The sequence below is a fragment of the Microtus ochrogaster genome, unplaced genomic scaffold (genome assembly GCF_000317375.1).
Source record: "Microtus ochrogaster isolate Prairie Vole_2 unplaced genomic scaffold, MicOch1.0 UNK15, whole genome shotgun sequence".
Taxonomy (NCBI): Eukaryota; Metazoa; Chordata; class Mammalia; order Rodentia; family Cricetidae; genus Microtus; species Microtus ochrogaster.
The window spans coordinates 3,924,009-3,944,209 of NW_004949113.1; the positions used below are offsets into that span (position 1 = coordinate 3,924,009).

General features: G+C 51.2%; 1 protein-coding gene across 1 annotated transcript in view; it reads right to left on the reverse strand.

The window, feature by feature from the left end:
* Nucleotides 1-20,201, reverse strand: part of Znf423 (zinc finger protein 423) — a 244,273-nt gene that overhangs the window by 118,179 nt on the left and 105,893 nt on the right. The window contains exon 3 of the mRNA XM_026789188.1: nucleotides 1,299-4,513. Coding sequence (XP_026644989.1) covers nucleotides 1,299-4,513 — 3,215 coding nt within the window. The remainder of the gene's footprint in view (nucleotides 1-1,298; nucleotides 4,514-20,201) is intronic.

Sequence of the window (20,201 nt, forward strand, 5' to 3'; positions counted from 1 at the left end):
TCTTCCTCCTCCTACTCCTCCTCCTCCTCCTCCTCCTCTCTCAACCCCAAATCTGTGTTCCTATCCTGAGACCAAACACCTTTAGCAAACACCCCCACGTTTCAGCAAGCATCCGTGGCAGGTGGCTTCCCCAGTCTGCCTCCCTATCAGTGGCACCAGCAGCAACCCTTGAGGGAGAGATACTCTTGAGACCTACGTGATGCCTCCTCCATCTGGAAACACAACATAAATGTGGTGGGAATTTCGGGCCCAGGCTGTCTGACGCTCAAAGGCCACGCAGGCTGCAACCACCTCAGGTGTTCACCAACCTAACGCCAAGGTCCTAGTGGGCCCACTGCCAACCCATAATCCTCTGCCTCAATCAGAACAACATGTTATGAGCCCATGGCTCTCCTGGTTATGTAAGTCTCAAAGGTGGGATCCACTCCTGGCTCACAGACTCCTCCAAACATAAGGGGCACTCAGCAGTTAAGAGCACTGGCTCCTCTTCCAGAGGACCCGGGTTCAGTTTCCAGCACCCACATGGCAGCTCAAAACGGTAACTCCAGTTCCAGGGGATCCAATGCACATAAAATAAAGTTAAATAAATTATTAAACAAACAAACAACAACAAAACATAAGGGGAGCTCCAGACAAATTTGATGACTACATCACACAATTGCTATACCATACTCAAGGGTCTTCCCCATACCATAACTGCACCAGCTACCATGATGCTGTCCATGACATATTGTCGGCAGAGGCTGTAGCAAGCATATACAATCCCAACCAATGCCTGGTTCTACTCAGGTATATACCTGTCATCACTAGGATCTGCACTACAGGAATCTAAGATTGAGAGCCCAGAGCTAAGAAGTGCCTCACTCAAGAAGACACAGTGAGCCAGGTAGTCAGTTCACTCCAGACAAACAGCGAAGACGCTGGTCATCACAAAAGGAACATGGACTGCAGATTAACCATTTACTCTGCTGGGCACTTTGGCTGCATGGCACTGGCTCCTCACAAATCTAGGGTATCAGGATGACCGTTACTCCCATTGTATACGTGAGCTCTTGACAAACCAGACCCAGAGAGGAAAGATACATAAATAAATAAATAAAATGCGCACCACGCAGATGGAAGGAAATGTTGGTGACACAGGACAGAGTAGATGCTCTTAACTCACTTGGGCAGTGCTGCTCTCTGAGCTGCTATAAGACATACCACTAGGAAGCACACAGGCAGAGCTGTCATTTCTCTGAGTACCCATTGATCCCCAAGGAGGCTAGGCGAAGGAATGATTGTCAGGCTGCACTTACCCGGGGCACTGGTGACGTCTGGGCCCCTTTCCGGGGCCCACTGGTCTCTGGTGTAAGATCACGGTGGTCCACCTGCATGTGGCTCTCCAGGTCCTCGGCACTCTCAAACTTCACGTTGCATTCAGGGCAGCGGAGACCAGCACAGGGCCGGTCAGCAGGTTCGGGTGGGGCCAGGCCACCCACCTGTCCATTGGCACTACGGGCCATGCAGCTGGCACATAGGCCATAGGGAAGCCCATTGACATCAAGCCTGACCAGGTCCTGCTTGCTACGGAACTCTTTGAGGCACAGGGCACACTTGTAGAGCTTCTGCAGGCCCTGGCCATTGGGGGAGGAGGCAGCCGAGCTGCCCGCCAGCTTCTGCATGTGGAAGGTGCCATGGATCTTGAGCTCCAACGTGGAGGTGACAGTCTGCATACAGACCACACAGCGGAAGCCAGTGAGGGAGTTGCGCAAGTCGGGGTGCATCTGGCAGTGCTCAATGAACTCCTCCTCGCTCTGCAGGGGCATTTTGCAGATGCGACAGGTGCCCGTGTCCAGGCTCTTGCTGTGGGTCACCTTGTGCTCCGTGAGCGTCAGCAGCGAGGGGAAGCGCTCACCACAGATGGGACACATGTAGTGCTTGGCAGGGCCCCGGTGCGTCTGCAGGTGTTCCCGGAGCCCGTTCTCCGAGAAGAAAGTCCGTGAGCAAACATTGCATTTGTGGCTGCCCTTGATGAATTCCGCCTTCTTCCGTGAGCCGTCATCCTCACCGGGCCGGATGTTGTGATCCCGAAGCCGGTGGTTCTGCAGCAGCACCTCCATGGTGTAGGCTGCACCGCAGATGTCACAGCCATACATGGGCTCTGACGCATCCACGTCGTCCTCACTCGCCTCATGGCTGTTTGGTGCCTCGGGGTTCTTGAGCAGCATGCCCTGCAGGTCAGCAGGCTCTGCCTTCTTGGTGGAGGTGGGGGGCACCCCGTTGGTCGTGCCGTTCTCTGCAGCTGCATCGAACACACAGTGCTTCTCCCGCAGGTGCTTCTCCAGCAGGATGACGGCGTGGAAGGCCTTGCTGCAGAACCTGCAGTTGTACTTCTTGCTGTGCGTGGTGATGTGGCACTGGAGCTCCACCTCGGTGCTGAAGGTCTCACCGCAGAAGATGCACTTGTGAGCCTTGGCCGGGTTGCCGAGGTGACTGTGCTTCACATGCACCTGCAGGTCAGCCTCCTTGCGGAAGTCCCAGTTGCAGGCCGTGCAGCGGTACATCTTCTTTTCGTTGCTGTGTTTCACAGCCAGGTGCACCTGAATGGACACCTTGGAGTCGAAGACCTCCTGGCACAGGGTGCAGTGGTAGAGCACGAAGGTATGCATGTCCAGTAGGTGCTTCTGCAAGTCGTCCACGGAGGAGAACTGCTTGTCGCAGCTCTCGCAGACATAGTGGGTGGACGTGGTCATGTAGTGCACCGTCAGATGCTGCAGGAGGGACTCCTGGGAGTCAAAGTCTTCTTTGCACTGGGGGCAGGCCTGCTTCCGAAGCAGCAGCTCCAGGTGCAGCTTCAGGTGGGTCTGAAAGCTCTCGAAGTTGGAGAACTTGAGGTCGCACTGATTGCAGGGATACTCGCCATTCGAGATGGAATTGGCGCTCCCAGAGAGACGCTGCCGTTTTGGGGAAGACACCTCAACGTCAGAGGAGACGGGGCTCTGCTCTGCCTTGGACTTCTTGCTGTGTGCCAGAGGAATGTTCTTGTGGTTCTCTTTGATGTGCTTAGTGAGCTTCAGGATGGAGCCAAAGATAGGAGAGTTGGTACAGTAAGGGCAGGAGTAGACCTCCATGAAGGACTGCGTGGGCTGCACGACAGGAGACTCCAGCTTGGTGCTACCCACGCTGCAATGTGCCTGCTGGATGTGTTCAGTAAGGGAGGACTCAGTGAGGAAGCCCATGGAGCACTGGTTGCAGAAGAAAGCGTTATTACCATCAGGAGGGTTGGCATTGGGGCCACAGTGGGAGACTCGGATGTGCTCCTGCAGGCTGTTAATATCGGCGAACATCTCAGGGCAGTAGTTGCAGTGGAAGGCTGAAATGTTGCCAAACTGCATGACAGGGTAGGCGTGGCTCTTGTGTAGCTTGCGCACATGCTCGTTGAGGTTGTAAAGGGTGGGCATGGAGTCTAGGCAGATCTGACACGTGTGGCTCTGCTGAGGTTTATCCGCGTGGATGGTCTTCAGATGAATCTCTAGCACAGCCAGGCTGGTAAAGTCCCGCTTAGAACAATAGGGGCAGCTGTAGACCACCTTGGACCAGCTCTGCCCATCATCCCGCATCTTCTTCTGCCCCCTCAGTGGCTTCAAAGTGGAGTCTGGCGTGGATCCACGCTCCACCGAGGCGCTGGAGTCAGGCGTAGCGCTGCTCATAGAAGCCACGCTGCCCAGCACAGGGTCAGGGCTGACACTGTGATTGCTGGAGTCTGGTTGCCGATGGCTGTCCAGGTGGCAGTACACACCTTCCACCGAGGAGAACTGCTCGGGGCACATGGGGCACTTATGTTTCTGGTTGGCGTGGGCTTGGTGGATGTGGGCAAGCAGCGTGCTCTCGTCAACAAAGACCTCAGGGCAGTGAATGCACTGCAGGTCCGCCTTCTCGGAGAGCTGTGGGTGCAGGGTGAGCACGTGCTTCTCCAGCTCCTCCGTCTGGCTAAAGGTGTCCTCACAATAGTCACACATGAAGTCGTCCTTCTTGGCCTCCTTCTCCGACTTAGCCAGGTGTTCCTTGTTCTTCTTGTGGGCTTGCATGTGGCTTTGCAGAGAGCTGGTGGAGGAGAAGCCGCGCTTGCACACACTGCACTTGAATGGCTTGCTCGAGCTGTGGGTCTTCAGGTGGATCTTGAGGTGGTCGCTGCGGGAGAAAGCCGCCTCGCACTCGTGACAGTGGTACTTCTTGTCGCCTGTGTGCAGCTTGATGTGCCGGTCTCGGCTCCTCTTGTGCTTGAAGAGGCGGCTGCAGTAGGTGCACTTGAACGGAAGCTTGTCGCTGTGGATCTGCTCGTGCCTCTTCAAGTAGCTCAGGCGGATGAAGGACTTGTCGCAGAACTGGCAAGGGTACGGCAGGCCGGTGCCTCCTTCCTCTTCACCGAGGCCGAGGTCACAACCATCTCCGATCATCTGCGTAGGTGACGCAACATCCTTGCTGGAGGGAGATGAAGCCACCCAGGAGAGCTGTGGGTCGTCATCACCATCTGCAGGGGAAGGCAGAAGAGAGATTAGAGGCAATTCCCAGGCCCACTGGGAAGCAAGGACAGAGCCAGCTTCTCGACAGCTCTCGGCAGAGGCTGTGCAGCTGGCCGGCTGCTGCAGGGGCGGGCGGATGATGGGGCCGGAAGTAAGTGGACATACAGGCCTTCCCATCCACAGGACACGGCGGAGAGGTGGCAGGGTACTGAAAGCAAGTGTCTTTTCCACGATGACACCTGTCTAAACCTGGTTGGATGCAGTACACCCCCACGAGAGGAACAGCCAGCAGCCACTTCCCTGGTGGTGGGGGGGGGGGAGGGGCAGCCTGGACAAAGTCACCGGAAATGACCTCACAGACCATCAGTCCCATAGGCCAAAAGGAATCCAAGTCTCCTAATTCCAACCACATCTGGGAGTCAACTTCCATCAGCCCTCAGCCCCTAGCCTCCAGGCCCCCAGTTTTAAGAGGAATCCAACTGATCCTTTGGGCACCAATTTTAGCAAGGACAGAAAACGCCCTTGATTTTAACAGTACCATCATATCCATGGATGGGGAGTGAAGAAGTTGGAAATAAGGGGTGCAGGGCCCCCAACATCAGACTCCAGGATGCAAATGAAGCAAGCTGAGGGCAGAAAGGAAGACCTAAGGTACCCAGTCAGTGTCCCCAAGGAGTTGTCTTCTTTGTTTCCAACCCCGGCTTTATCCTACTCACCCAGGAGCCCAGGTGATAGCCATAAGGATGGACCAGGCCACCAAAGGCCAGAGCCCAGGGCTAGCAAACCTTCACTCATCTAAGGGACTCTGTGCTCGCCAGAGACAAGAGGGACTTCTCTGGCCCTTCCAACCTCTGATGGAAGCTAAACAAACCTCCGGGCTGCCCATTTCTGGGAAAACAAAGGCACACAGGACGCAGCAAATAAAGCCAGCGAAGTTCAGAAAGCACAGCGGGGGTTGGACAGAGCCAGCACGAGCAGGAAGGCATTCGGAGGCTCAAGTTTCTCGTCGAGTGGATTTAAAACTTAATAATGAATGAAACAGACCACAGGCCGCTGTGGGCAGGGGAGAGACAAACAAAAGCCCAGATTCTGCTGCGCTGACCTTGTCTCGTGACCCCGAGGAATGAGACCAGGGCCCCTGGCCACACTGCCAGCCTCCAGCCGGCCAGCTCAATCCTCAGAAAAACCTCACAGAAGTTGCCCCTTACCCACAGGATGAGAAGAGGGTGGAGAGCCTCACACCCAACACAGGCAACCATGTGTGTGCGCAATGCCCCCCAAACCCCACTCACATACCTAAGAACATGTGCTCACCACACCTTACACATAGCTCCCAAAACACACACCTATATATACGTTCACACAATCACAGACACGTGCACTCCCACACGAATTCACAGGTACAGGTACACTCGCCCTTGCTTTAGTGTTGTATGTGTGTATACAGCCCGAACACCAGAGTCACAACATCCACATTATGGATGCCATACACACTGATACTTAAACACACATCTTAGACACACAACTATACCATCACAGACCCAGGGCTCCTGTCCAAGGCTCTCTGTAGTCACACTGCTGTTTCTGCTGAACACAAGAGCTTATTTAAAAAAAAAATTTAAAAATACAAAAAAAAAAAAAAAACCAACCCAAGAGCTGGCAGGACAGCTCCTCGTAACTAGCACTGGGCAGGCCCCAGGCTCCCATCACAGCCCCAGTGCCCACCCCCTCACCCTCAGCTTCCAAAGCATAAAGAGTTACCCCTGGCTGGCACAGCGGGTCCAGCTCCGCCTGATGGAGACTGCTTTCCACAGCCTCCGTTCTGTGTCTCCCAGCAGCCTCCTCACCTCTAAAGCCCAGCACCCCTAGGAACGCCCTCCTGGAGTGAGGGCACCTTCTCTCTTGGGGGCCTCACGTTACAGGCCCTTTGGCCGGGAAGGACGCAGCCGCTACCAGCTTCCTAGATTAGGCGCAGCGGGAGGTGCCTTATCCCTTGCCTATTAATTCCCAGCCTTTGCCAGCTGGGCTCTGAGGGGCACAGACAAAGGGACCCAGGGGAAGAGACGGATGGAGCAGGGACTTGCTTGGCCTCTGCCCATTGGCCAGGCTCAGCTAGCTTTACGTTATTTTGATATCTTAGCTCAGAAATACCCAAACTACCATAGAACTTCTCCAGTGTGCCCAGCCTCTACCAGGGACTTTCTCACCATCTCTGGGGAGGTGGGAACCAGGGCACTCCCACTGTACAGACGGGGAAACTGAGATGGATCCCAGAAACAAAATCCTGACAAGCAATGAAAGAAAAAGGTAGGAACTGTTCAGGGCATACATCTCAGGGAGAGACCACCGATGCTCAGAGAAGCCCTCTAGATACCCGATGAGCGGAGAAAACGAACAAGCAGGAAGGTGACACCAGGAAGGCACTCTGCCCTTGGGACAAGCCTGAACTAGCATGTCTCTAACAGTCCTTGGTTCCTAAAACCTTCGTCCTAACTGATGACCAAAGGGCAGCTACCTACACCCCTGAGCTTCCAAGCTCCCCCAGCAACTCATCCACACCATGGATGATCCTCTCAACCTCTGAGATTCAGTAAATACGTTTAAAAAAAGAACCACTGTGAGGGGGTGAATGAGGAAATTAATAGGAAGCCCACTCGAGTTCCATTGGCACGCATGTTGCAAACAGGCTCGTCCACAGACAGAGCCCACTCAGGACTGCCTGAGGCTGAAAGTGGGCGCCACAGTCAATGTCAAACTGGCAAGCAAAGTCTGTCGAGGAAACGGAAGTGGATTTAGCCATAGCTGCAAAAGCCCGTACAGTTCTGTGGACTGCCTACAGAGGTACTGAGCAGCACAGTAAAGCAAGTGAACGTTACAGCATGCAAATTAGACTTCTATAAAGCTGGTAAACAAAAGCAGTATTTTGCCAATGATAATAATTAATTCTAATTAGTACCACTAGTGCTATTTTTAGCAGCTACATTTATCGTTCATGTCCCGCATGCCAGCACTATACATGTCTGTTATCTCAACGAATTTTTCAGCCTTCACAGCTCCTGTGGCTGGTGGTCTGCGGGAGCACCCCGTTTGAGGTGGGGATGCTGAGAGTCAGAGGGGTGAGCAACCTGCCCATCACACAAAGCTGGATGCTTCACAGAGTTGAGCCCTGCATCTCCCAATTGGACAGTATCCCAACCTAGGCTGACATGAGCCGTTCAACTGCCACCGCCATGAAGGGAATCAAGACCTGCCCGGTTGTGCAAGGTACCCAAAGTTCACTGTGGGGCTAACTGCTTGGCTTTATTTTCTGCAAACAGGTTTCAAAGTGAAAAGGAAGTGCATTATTCTCCATCAACAAACCAAACCACTGCTGAGATCATAATAATCCGAATTGAAATGAAAATAAGGCTCCTTAAAATGAAAGGGCCCAATCAGAGGAAAGGGGCACGCTGACATGTGAAGTCCAAACTGGCTGCCCTGCTTAGAGACGGCTATTCAAAAATCACTTCACCCTGGTGGTTCTCCGCCCACCTGCTCCAAGTGCCCTGGAGACATCTAGCCAATGGCACCAGAAGAAAACTAGAGAGAGGAGCAGGGGCCAGGGCTCCACTGGACCTACACGGGCATCAGCAGAGGAAGGGGACACTCCTGTTCCTCACAGGAACACACACCCCTAAAACAGTGTTAGCACTTCCGCTGCAGAAGCGTGCCCACCCCTGAGCAAGCACAACTACCCAGAACTAGCATGACCACACAGCCGCTGGCAGGAGTACAGAAAGGAAAGGGAGGAGAGTGGAAATGGGGCCAAGGGCATCTCAAGGTTCCCTTCAAGGTCAACGGTCAGGGTTCAGCAACAAGTGGGTTCCTGGAATGCCTCCCTTGTCCAGCCAGCTTTCCACCTTCAAAGGAAGATTTTCTGCGAACCAGGCATTCTTCTCTAACTTTCCATGCACTAATTCAGTCCTCAACAGTTCAATGAGCTGGGCGTATTACTACTTCCTTTCCATGTACAGGCGAAAACGATGCACAGAGGCTGCTTTGCCCAGTGCCAACCAGCTGCCAGGCAGTAGAGCCAGGAAACAAACCTACTTAATCCTATTCAATTGGTAGCTTCATCCACAATGCTGAGATGGGAGATAGAGTGACAAATGCCAGCCCCTCAGCAGTTCCCTCCTCTCGAACGAGCATGGTCAAAGAACAGAATGAGGAGAAAAATTACTTTCAAAATGGAGATTAAATTCATTTGAAAATGGCTAATCCAGCAAAGAGGCCTGGAAGGAAATGCTTTATAGAAGACTTCTGCTGTCTGCTGGAGGAAAACACATACACATACACAGGCATAAGAGAGGAGGAAATTTTGATTAAAAAAAAATCAATTAAGTAAAAAGACGATTAACTGGGCTTTTAAATATATCTGCAGGATAAGCAAGTGCATTCCAGGCTTGTGGGATCAAATTCAGAGACTGCCAAGGTGCTAGGGGCAGGTGTGACCACAGCAAGTGCAGCAAGGTACGGCTGCAATGGATGCACTGGAAACTGGCAGGCATCATGGAACAGCCACCCAGGAAGGCAGGGGGCACAGTTCGTAGCTGCTCCTATCAAAGAATATCAATGAGCAGCTACTGAGGGTGCCAGGATCCTGGAGGGAGGGTGGCCTAGCCTTCAGATCCACAGGAATTACCTAAAAGTGATCATCCAGCCATAGGAGGCATGGGCAGAGGAGAAAGTGACCCTCCAGCAGCGAGATGAAGAGACAATCATAAAACGCATTAGCAGAGACCCCTGCTTCAGTAACAAGACGAGCACGGCTGAAGCCCAGGAAGTTCTGGGTCTCCAGGACATTGCCAGCCCAAGAAGTTCCATCCATGTGAAGAAAAGTTGAAATCAACTGGTAATGTCTGCCATGAGCAAAGATGGATGGGAATGGAATGGTCTCAGGGCACCAGGTTCCTCCTTGAAGAAAGGCTCAATCGATCCTCTGAGCAATGAGGCTTTGGGACAGCGTCCCCCAAATCCTGCTGTTGGTGCAGAGACAAAAGGACCTGAAAAGTTCTGTGCAGCTACGCTGAGGTCAGTTCCACCCCCAAAAAGCTGCCTGGGTGTACAGAACCCAGTCTTCTGTGTCTCCAGAGCATGCAAGACCTGCATGCATATGCTGTAAGTCACACACACACCACTTCCCGTAGAGTCAGTCAGAACTCAAATTAGTGGCCTTCTGACACAAAAGGATACACGCAGTGTGGGGCATCTGGGTATGTTCCTGCTTTCCCTTCAAGGAAGAGTACTTGAGCCTGGGAGTCTATGGCCCTGGTCATCAGGGGTGAGTGTAGTTGATGATGGCTGGCCTTAGAGATGCCACCATTCCCTCCTGAACCAACTACGCCCTTTACCATGTGTGGACAGAGCCACCTGAGGCTTTTTCCTGGAACTACTTTCAGTAATCAGCAATAATAAGTTTCCCCAAGAAGTCTGAAGCTTCCAGTACACAACTCTAGGTGTTTTGTGGCTTTCCTGGTAAATTCAAAAGAAATGTCCAGACTGAAGAAAGGTTCCATCCAGTCCGAGCTGGCATACACAGGAGCACACTGGGTCACTTTCAGGAGGATATGCGACTGATTGGCAGCTGTTGAGGGTTCACCTTTTCTAACTTAGTGTTTCTAAGATTATGCGCAGCTAGGGCAGGAAGGAATGGAGACTGGAATCAAAGAGAAGTGTCTTGATGCCCCACTCCAAGAAGGAATGTCAACAGCCCATTCCCACGGAACTAGTATCTTCTATAAAGTTCTGTTTCTTCACCATGACTCAAGTCAAGGTCTCCTATATGTCATTACAGACATTCTTGTTCTACTTCATGGTGATAATGGTCATGTTAAATCTAAAGGAACCAGCTACAGTATCTCAGGCGGAGTGGAGCCATCCAACACACAGACGTATCCTGGGCAAAGCTGGTGGTAGGGGAGCAGAATGGATGGGGTCTGCTGCCAAACAACCATGAAGAAAGCAAAGGAAGCAGGTTGCCTACAGACCCTGCACAGAACCAAAGTCAGAGGCGGTGCTAAGCAAAAGCTAATGGATATGAGCCTGTAACCATGACCTGGGGTGCTGGTTAGCACCTTATACAGAGATGGTTCTGGATTATCTGGGAGAGGCCTCTGGAGACACTGGGTCTTTAAACAAGGAAAGGGAGGTGGAGAACAAGCCAGTCCATTGCTGCTGGGGTTGAAGACACACGAGTGACCAATGCGGTGACTCTATGAGTGGCAAAAGTCCTCTGCTACCACCCTGACCTTTCCCCTATGTGTCTATCAGACTTCTGACCACCAGAACCATACGGTGACTTTGTGTTGCTGTTTTTTTCCTTTTTCTTTTTTTTATGTATATGAGCGCTTTACCTGAATATATGCAATTGCACCACTTGGAATTTGAGATATAGATGATTATGAGCCACCATGTGGGTGCTGGGAATTGAACCTCTTAAAAGACACTTAAGTGCTCTTAACAGCTGAGCGACCTCTCTAGTCCCGGACTTTGTGTTGTTTTAAGCTACAATGTACATAGGATTTGTTACAGTGGCAATAAGAAACAGTATAGCTCTTAGGTGTCAAGAGTGGGGTGCCACCAGATCACACACCTAGTGATAGGAAAGTGACTCAGGAGCTGGACAGTGGCCATGAGCTGGAAAAAAAAAAAAACCTTAAGAAGAATGTATTCTTTGTAAAGGGGTGGGCAGCCTTTTGCAGGTTAACTGAAATACGGGTATAGGTGACTGTTGGCTCTCCTTCTGTGTTTTCCTGAAAACTAAAATCCCCTTGGATTGAAACCTAATCCAGCACGAGCCAGGGGCTGGGACACTTGTATGGATAAGGCTTACCAAAAAGAACTATGCTCTCAGAAGGCTAGAGTGCTGTGGTCCCCATCCCGTACCCCCCTTCCCCACACTGATGCACGAGAAGAAGAGCCTACAATGGAAAAACGCAGGTATTTACTGGGTTTTCTAGCAGAATGTTGAAGGTATTTCTGGCTTCTTCTTGCAGCTTACAATAAGAAAGGAGACATAGACTAAAGGCAGAAATGTGCAAAAGGAACCAAGAGGCATCCTTGGGAAATTCTCGAACTGTTTTACTTTTAGGAAGGCACACTGCAGAGGAGCAAAGAGGGTGTGGCCATGGACTCTGCTGCCACCTCAGGAAAATCAAGAGGTCAGGGGTGAGTCACACAGAAGGCCGTTATAAGAGACGAAGGCTCTGCCTCGCAGACCTTCCCCAAACAAGACAGAGTGCCTGGGAGACTTAGGAGCACTGTCCTCGAGCCATCTCAACAAAACCCAACAGCAGAGACAAAATTCTCTAGAAACCGCCTCTGGAGAAACCTCTTGTCTTAAAGGGCAATTCCCCGTGAAACACACAGGAGAGCCACAAGGGTCTTAAAATTTTTATACCAGCAGAAACACTGCCGGGTTAGCCCGACAGGGAGTGAGAAAAGGTACAAGATGAAAGCCGTCCAGCGACGCTCCAAGCCCTACACGCAGGAGTGGAGAGTAGAACCGTTCAGCTGCAAAGGTGTGCTACCCTGCAAAGGTCTGCTACCCTGCAAAAGTGTGCTATGGTTTGCAGATGCAAAAGATGGCTCAGATGGGGGGGAGGGGACCTCAAACCCAGAGGGTGGAGCCATGAGCCATCAGTGATGAGGTCACCACTGGGAGGGGCTCAGACCTGGCACTATATAACCAACCATAAACAAGGATTCCCTCTCTTGCTGTTTAAGACTCAGGTAGACATGTCTGTTCGAACCTCTGGGGCTCCAAGAGCAGAGCTAGGTGACGCATTCTGCCTGGTCACAGCAGGAGGTGTCTCAGCTTCGTGACCCCCCACCCCCAGTTTGTTCGTTTTTTTTCTCCCTATTCAGGACATTTGTTGAACCTGCCCCATAGTCAATGTTTCTCAGGGTAAGGAATATACCTACACCCTTGGACTCCTATGATGCTATTGATCCAACCTCTATTTATTCATTATTATCTGTTTATATTTTAAGACCACTTTTAGATGGTTTTAAAAACTATTCTAAAGGGAAGAAAAAAGAAAATACAAGAAAGAGCCTTTTCATGCCAGAGGTCATGATTACATTTTTCTAAATTGACAAACTGGGGTGTTGAAAGGACAAAGGCTCTGCTCCCAGAAAGTCAAAAGGCCACACCAAGGAAAGGGATTGGAGTAGCTGGGGGCGGGAGGGAGGAGACATCTGAGAAACCCACAAAGCTACAATGTCCAACTTGGTCCCACTTGAAATACTGAATAACAATTATGTTTTCACCAAACATAGCTGCAGTTCCAACCTGCCCATTCCTTCCCCAAGGAGCTCAGGGTTTTTCTGGATATGGTGTTGTCATTGTCCCCAATAAGACTGCAGTAAGGAAAGGCAGGGACCATTCTCGCCTCAGGGTGAGTCTGCATGCAGAGACAGATATGCAGAGGTCAGTGGTCTTTGAAAGCTGGGGGAAGCACTCTTGCTGACAGAGGACAGGAATCCCCCCTCTGCCTTACCACACAGGCACACCTGGGCACATACCTCTGGGACCCGTCAGTCCCCCAACAAGACGGTGGCCACTGTCAGACATTCCCTTTTCCTGCTAGCTCTGGGGTTGCCAGAATGTCATGAAACAGAAAAGAGCTGCCATTGAGGACCTTAATAAGCCTTCCAAAGAGTCGGGATTAAAGAATCAAAATGTGTTTAATTCTAGTACTGAGGAGGCAGAGGTAGGTGGGTCTCTCTGAGTTCAAAGCAAGTCTGATCTCCATTGCGAGTTCCAGGCTAGTCTGGCCCTACACACTGAGAGTTGTCTCAAGAAAGTAAAGAAATTAAGACAACCATAGAGAGATGGCAGCAGAGCTCCAGACTAAATGTACACACAGGTTTGCCCTAGACTCAGAAGGGCTGCTGCTCATTACCTGTGTGAACTGGACAAGCTACTGCCCCTCTCTGAGCCTCTGTAGGATGGAATAAAGAAATCACCACCTTCCAGAGTGACACAAAGACTGGCAGAAGAAAGTGAAGGGAGAAGGGCAGAGAGACAGCTCAGTGGTTAACAGCACTTCCTGCTCTGGTAGAGGGGACCTGGGTTTGGTTTCTAGTACCTACCTGGTGGCTCACAACCATCTGCAACTCCAGTTCCAGGGAATCCAACACCTTCTTCTGCCTCCTTGGATATACATAGTGTGCATATATAACATAGGCAAAATAACCATATGCATAAAATAAAGAAAGGGGGCCCTGAATAGCTGAGGCAGCTACTGCCAACCTGGAGCCTGCGTTGGGTGACAGCACTTCACACCATCTGGGCAACACCATCCGCTGATGGTGCATTTGCTTCTGCAGGCAGGCGCCCTGCAATGAACTCAATGACCGCCAACCTGTGAGCATCCCAGGAGAAACCCCAGATCCCCGTCTAGCAAAGGTCCTCCTTCGTATACAAAGGAGGTCACCTCATGAATGAAGGAATCCAGAGAGGTGCCACAAAGCCTATGGTATTTGCTTTTGACCAGCTGAAGCAGGAGAAATGACACGTTGAGCAGGGAGGCCTCAGGGCACCATAGCCCTCCCCCACAACCAGGCAGTCTGCAGCTGTGCGGTTATCAGGCATTTGGGGGAAACCAATGAACTCACAAACTACCTCTGCACGGTTTTCAAAGGTCCACCTTCATTCCTGGTCATCCCTGGAGGAGGCGGGAAAGTCCTAAAGGGACAGGCCACATAGCCACGGGACAGCTGAGCCACAGTTCCCCTTCTGACCAAGGGCACTTGTTTCCCTATGTGCCCGTACCCAGGAAGTTTCCCTCTTTGGTCCTTATGGCCTAGACCCAGAACACATTTGTATTCCCAGCAGCTGATCAGTCAGCAACTGAGCTTGCCCCACTCCTGTCCCCATTACATCCCATTCATAAGGCATTACACAAGTTCATTATCCTGCCTTAGTTTTACAGATAAAACTCACGTTTCCTCCTTTGTACAATGGGGGCACTGACAATCTCGACTACTGTTATTCTACAGATGAAATTAAGCGAGTGTCCGTGAAATGCTACCCATGATCAGTGTTCTGCAAGGAGTGAAGAGCCGTTGTTGCTGGCTCACAGGTCACCAAGGTGGTCACAGAGTAATAAGACAGCTTTGGCAGTTTCGATGGCCAAGACATGGGGATAGTATCTCCCTGAGTCTTAGTGGCTAGCAAAGAGGAATTGAGCTGAGGATCACAAGTTACCCTGCAGATGCTGGGTTTTAAGGCAAAAGAAATGACCTGTATCGAGGCCAGATGTAGCCCCGACTTCCAACCCCAGGACACCACCTGAAAGGCACCTTTGAGGCCATCCAGACCAACACACTCATGACAGATGGCAAAGTCAAGGCCCCAGCAGCCCATCCACACTACCCTGCACAGCACCACAGGGGCTGCCTTTCCCAAGGCCTCCAGACTCATAGTGCAGGTCATCTTTTCCCTTGAAACCTCCGACCTGGCAGAACACACAGCCAGCTGGCTGCATCATTCCTTAGACAAATTTACTTAGCACTGATATTGTGAATGCAATCCCATTCGAATTTTATCACAAAAATTAAACAGACTACAGAAAAAAAAAAAAAAAAACAGCACTCATCAACTCACTGAGAACTGGCTGCGCTCAAGCTTGCTAAAGAGGAGTATCGGAACCAAAATCCTGCCAGCAAGGGAGGCTGCTCCCCAATCTGCCCCCGCCAGAATTCCCCAAACACTGGGCACTGGAAATCAAGAAGGTTCCTGCAAACCCACACTGTTCTGCTTGCTTCCACCAGGAGCCAGCACCCTGTTAAGTCATCTCTGAGAGCTTCAAGAAGCTACTGAAGGCCGGTGCACAGGGCACCCTGCTGACTAGAGAAAAAAACAGCATGCTTTCGGCTTGAATCACTGTTTTTCTTCACTCCCTTTGGAGATCGGCAGAGCCCACATTCGGCCACGTTCATGGACCCGGGACTGTAGACAGCTGCACTCTAATTACATGTAAAGTGTACCAAAACATCCCTTTTATCACAGACTGGAAATCTGTTAGCATCTGTCTCTCCTTTGTTTCTTCCACAAGATACAAGCTTGTTTCTACATTTTTCTCACCTGTAGCGGTGATTAAAATTCATTATAAATGAAAGGAGCGAACAGAGAAACAAGTTCCTCTGTGTACCGTTCTAAACTCAAATTAGAAACAGCTGTTTGCTAATTCATGCAGCGATGTTTTGTCGTGCTCTGTGAATCAATAATAACTCACCCTATTGCTGCAGAAATTTTTGGATAATCCATATATTTAACGCGGCATCGGGTTCTCCAGACAGAGAAGCTATTAGCAAAGCAGGCAGGCAGGAGAGGACTTAGACTGATACTCTGGAGGCAGCTCCCATAACCCCACCCCAGATAACCTCAGATCCAGAGCCACCTGGCACTGCCCCACCCCCACCCCCGAAGGAAAATGGTCTTATCCCCATCACTTCTCTGGAAAGAAAGAAGGGAAGGAAGGAAGGAAGGAGGGAGGGAGGGAGGGAGGGAGGGAGAAGAAAGAGAGGAAGAGAGAGAAAGAAAGAGAGAGAGGGAGGAAAGGAGGAGGAGGGAGGGAGAAAGGAAAGGAAGGAAGGAAAATTCAACTCTGATTAAACATCAACCATATACATTATCCAGTCGCTGGAGGGAACAGCAAAATTAAAAGTCTAATTGGTACTCGGAACAATTTAAAACGATTAAATATACGTGAAGCTTTCCATGAGAAAACAATCCTTCGGTTGAGATTAGGAGTGTTTGGATAGCATTTCTACCCTTGAACGAGTCTGAGCATCAGAAGTCAGAATTGCTCGCTGTCCAGAAGCCCACAGAGGCCGTGGGAGGGTGTGGGTATGCCCTGCACCAGCTCCTGGGACAAACACGCAGCAAGCAGAGCTACACCCCTGAGGCCATGGAGGGAGCAGATGGCCTTTCTCCTCTGTCAGGAAGGAGGTAGCTGAACCTCTGGAGCCCTCTGCTGCTCCCTGGCACACCACCTTGCTCCAGCTTGACTAACACAAGCTGTCCTTGGAGACACTGCAGCCAGGAAGCCCTCCCCAATGGCACCTGCCATCTATTAGTGTCCCTCCTTAGCCTCAATAAACTGCTTGTCTGTATATGAATGTTTGAGTCCCTGTGCCCCTTGCACCCTTCAGGGTTTGGGGCATGGTGACACTGATCCCTCCCCGTGGCCAGCATAGTGCCACGCTCTTCCTAAGTTTTACATCGTGACTCTTCACCACCATCCTGGGCAATGACCACTTTCAGTATGGCCCTAGTTTACAGCTTAGAAATTTGGGACCCAGGGAGGCACTCGACTGGAATGACCTTCGGTTTATGAAGAAAGCCTTAACTCAGACTGGATTGCTTCAATTGCACAGCTTCTGTGTCCCGCTATGGTACCCACCAAGGGCGCCCTCTACTGGCCATGTAGCCCACCCTGCTGCTCATGGCCCAGCTCTGCCACCCCCACAGCATCCCAAAGAGCCCCTGTGGAAACTATGAGGCCACAGTCCCTCACTTCCCATTCACTTGAGTCTTCAGAGAACAGTGCTTCAATGCCCCTGGGCTTTCCCTAGGGAAGTCCGTGTTACCATACAGCACCAAACATAGATAGAATCAGACAAGCACAGAAAGGCATTTTGAGAGGCAGGAAGTTCTTGAATTGGGATCTGAAGACCAGGTAGGTTCGCCACCAACTTTCTCCAAAACATGGGGTATCTGACTTGGTAGAACCATGCTGACTGGAGGAGGGTGTAGAGATGCTGTTGATGACGTAAATGCTGAAATAGTGACTACCCTTTGCAACCCTGGGGAAGGACCAAAGGCAATAATGCTCTATTCGCACTCTAGACCCAGACTGGGCATTCTAGAAGGCTCCTGAATGCTATCAAAGGAACTCTTTGATTTTGTGTATCATTTACTTTGTTTCAAGGAAGGGTCTCACTATGCAGTCTGGCTGTCCTGGAACTCACTGTGGAGATCAGGCTAGCCTCAAACTGAGATCCACCTGCCTCTGCCTCCTAAGGGCTGGGAGGAAAGATGGGTGCCCACTATGCCTAGAAGATTTTCGTTTACTTTTGAGTTCTCCATCATTTTAGAGCCAATGATTCTGGGCTCCGATTGCAGAATGAAGTGTCTAAGTGAGAAGAGTGGGAGGCCCAAAGGGCAAGTGACATTTGAGCCACAGCAGCAATACTAGGGCACAAAGGCCACAAAACTCCCAGAAGAGGTGAGGATGGGACCAGACAGTGAAGATGGCCTCAGGAGAAAGGGAAGTAAAGCCAGGTGAACACACAGTGCCCCAAAGTAGCAAGCTGTCAGGTGATCAGCCCCAGAAGGAAGTCTGGAGGATACAAGCAAGGTCAGGGTCAACACTATGAATATTAAGCATAGAAGTCCAAAAGTACAATTCACAGTACCCGGGGAGCCACCGTGACATCAGAATAACAAACTAGTCATGAGTGGGCTCCAAGTGCCCCCAAGTCCCACCAACTGAGAAGGAATCACCAGCCTGTGAGTAGAACCCACTTGGAAGAGATCTCACTAGAAGGGGCTATTGTCGGCACAGATCCTGTGGCCCAAGGGACCAATGTATAAATCACTGCGGACAGTGGAAGTAGCACCACTGAGGACCTCCAGTACACCCAGGAAGGGGACACACAAGCCCTCAACCACATCCCTCCCGGGAGCCAGCACTTCCCTCCAGTCTTAGAAGAAATCACCATGTCCCCAGTCTGTATAGAGAAGCAAGGATGACCCAAAAGGCACACACTGGACCAAAGAAAGATCTGCTCTCTCAGAAGGAACTGTGGCAGCTGGACAGTTCCAGAATCAGCAAGCGGAAGTCTGTCTCAAGGGCGCTCTAGGGCCAAAGATGCACTCTTCATCCACCCCACCCCCGCCCCAAGTCCACCTCACACTTCCAGCACAGAACCTATAAACCTGAAGCCACAGCAGCATACTGGGGTGAAGGTGACCCCAGCTCTCTGTTCATTATCATCCAAGGCAAGCCCCTCCCCCAACAGGGACTAGAATCAAAGGCATTCTATTTACTTGGGCTGTTTTGGGGTTGTGTTTTATTTTTTATACAGGACCTCACTATATAACCCTAGCTGACCTGGAACTCGATATGTAGACAAAGCTGTCCTTGAAATCAAAGAGATCCATCTGCCTCGGCCTCCTAAGTACTGGGATTAGAGATGTGTCACTATGCTCGGCCAGATCTTGAACTTCTGATACCCCTGCCTCTCTACCTGTCAAGCGCAAGCACTACAGGCCCCTGGTAAATCAAAGGCTGGGACTCCCAGCCTGCACCTGTATGGAATACAACTCCTTCTCGGCAAACTACACAGCTCTCCTCTGGAGGAGAGGACAGTCAGGTCCCCAGGCCCATTTCGCCCTGCAGTGCCTGTGGGACCAATAACACAGGTGTCAAGCCACAGTCTTTCCCCAACCCAGGTGCAGTCCAGTCCTGTCCCCACCCCTCTGTCATCATCAACATCGCTGGGGAGACATCGAGGAAGCCTGAATCCTGAGCCCTAAGGGAGAACGGAAGTGATACCGGAGTGTGTGGTATCAGCTGGGCCCCTCCAGGGAGCACAGGTGTAAAGAGGTGCTCATTAAGGGTCCGGGTACCGTGAAGGGGTGGGGGAGAACTACGCTGCCAGTCTGCTGCAGCCACAGGGCTCCATTCCAGCAGTCTTCCACAAGAGACCATTGAGGGGTTCTCTGAGCTCAGGGAAAGTACCTGAGGGAGGTCACAGGCAGGGCATGGGGAGGGGCCTACACAGGTTCAGGTCTCTGCAGCGCCACACTCCAGGCAATATCAGCTGTCGACAGCACACTGTCTTCTTCAGGTCTGGTCATCCCCAGAACACAGCAAAATCAGCTCCTGCCTGTGCCTCTTACCCAGCTAGACCAGAATATCCTCAGTCCTGTGGGTGTGAGCAAAACACTCTACAAACATGGAACTTTCTTACGGGAGACGGAGACAGATGTCACAGGTGGAAAGCATGCCTCAGAGGCTCTCTGTGGCCAATGTGGACCCACTTCCCAGAGGAGCATATCAAGGGGTACAAAGACCAAGGGTTCACCATCACAGCCAGTGATTCCTTCAACGGAATCCCTGCGGCTACACTGGACAATCTGAGAGTCAGGGTTTGATGTCCCAACCCAAAACCACTTGCAGGGCTCTCTCCTCTCAAAAATCAGGGGCGTTACTAGCTACAAGATGATCTTCACCTGAAAGGAGGCAGGGAGCCCGTGGTCACCCACGGGGACATTCATAGGCATGTTACCTAGAAGGAAGGTCCAGCAAAATGAAGCCTGAAGATCTGCAGCTGCACCCCAAACAGGCTTGCCCCTCCCTTATGCCTCTGGGCCACCAAATCTGCACCACATCTTTGTCTCAGGCTCGAGGTTCAGGGAGCCTAAAGGATGCTTCATGTGTGTTATGGTGTGGGTAGGTAGCAGTCATGTCTTGCAATGACTGCTCCTGCTTAGATTTGCATCCCGGAGTCACTAAGAGGTCATCTGTAGGATCTAAGCCCTGGTACTACAGCTCACCTTGGTCCTTTAAATTGCCACAGGTATGACAGTGCCACCTACCTAAGGTCAGTCCTAAATCATGACATGGATAAAACTGATGT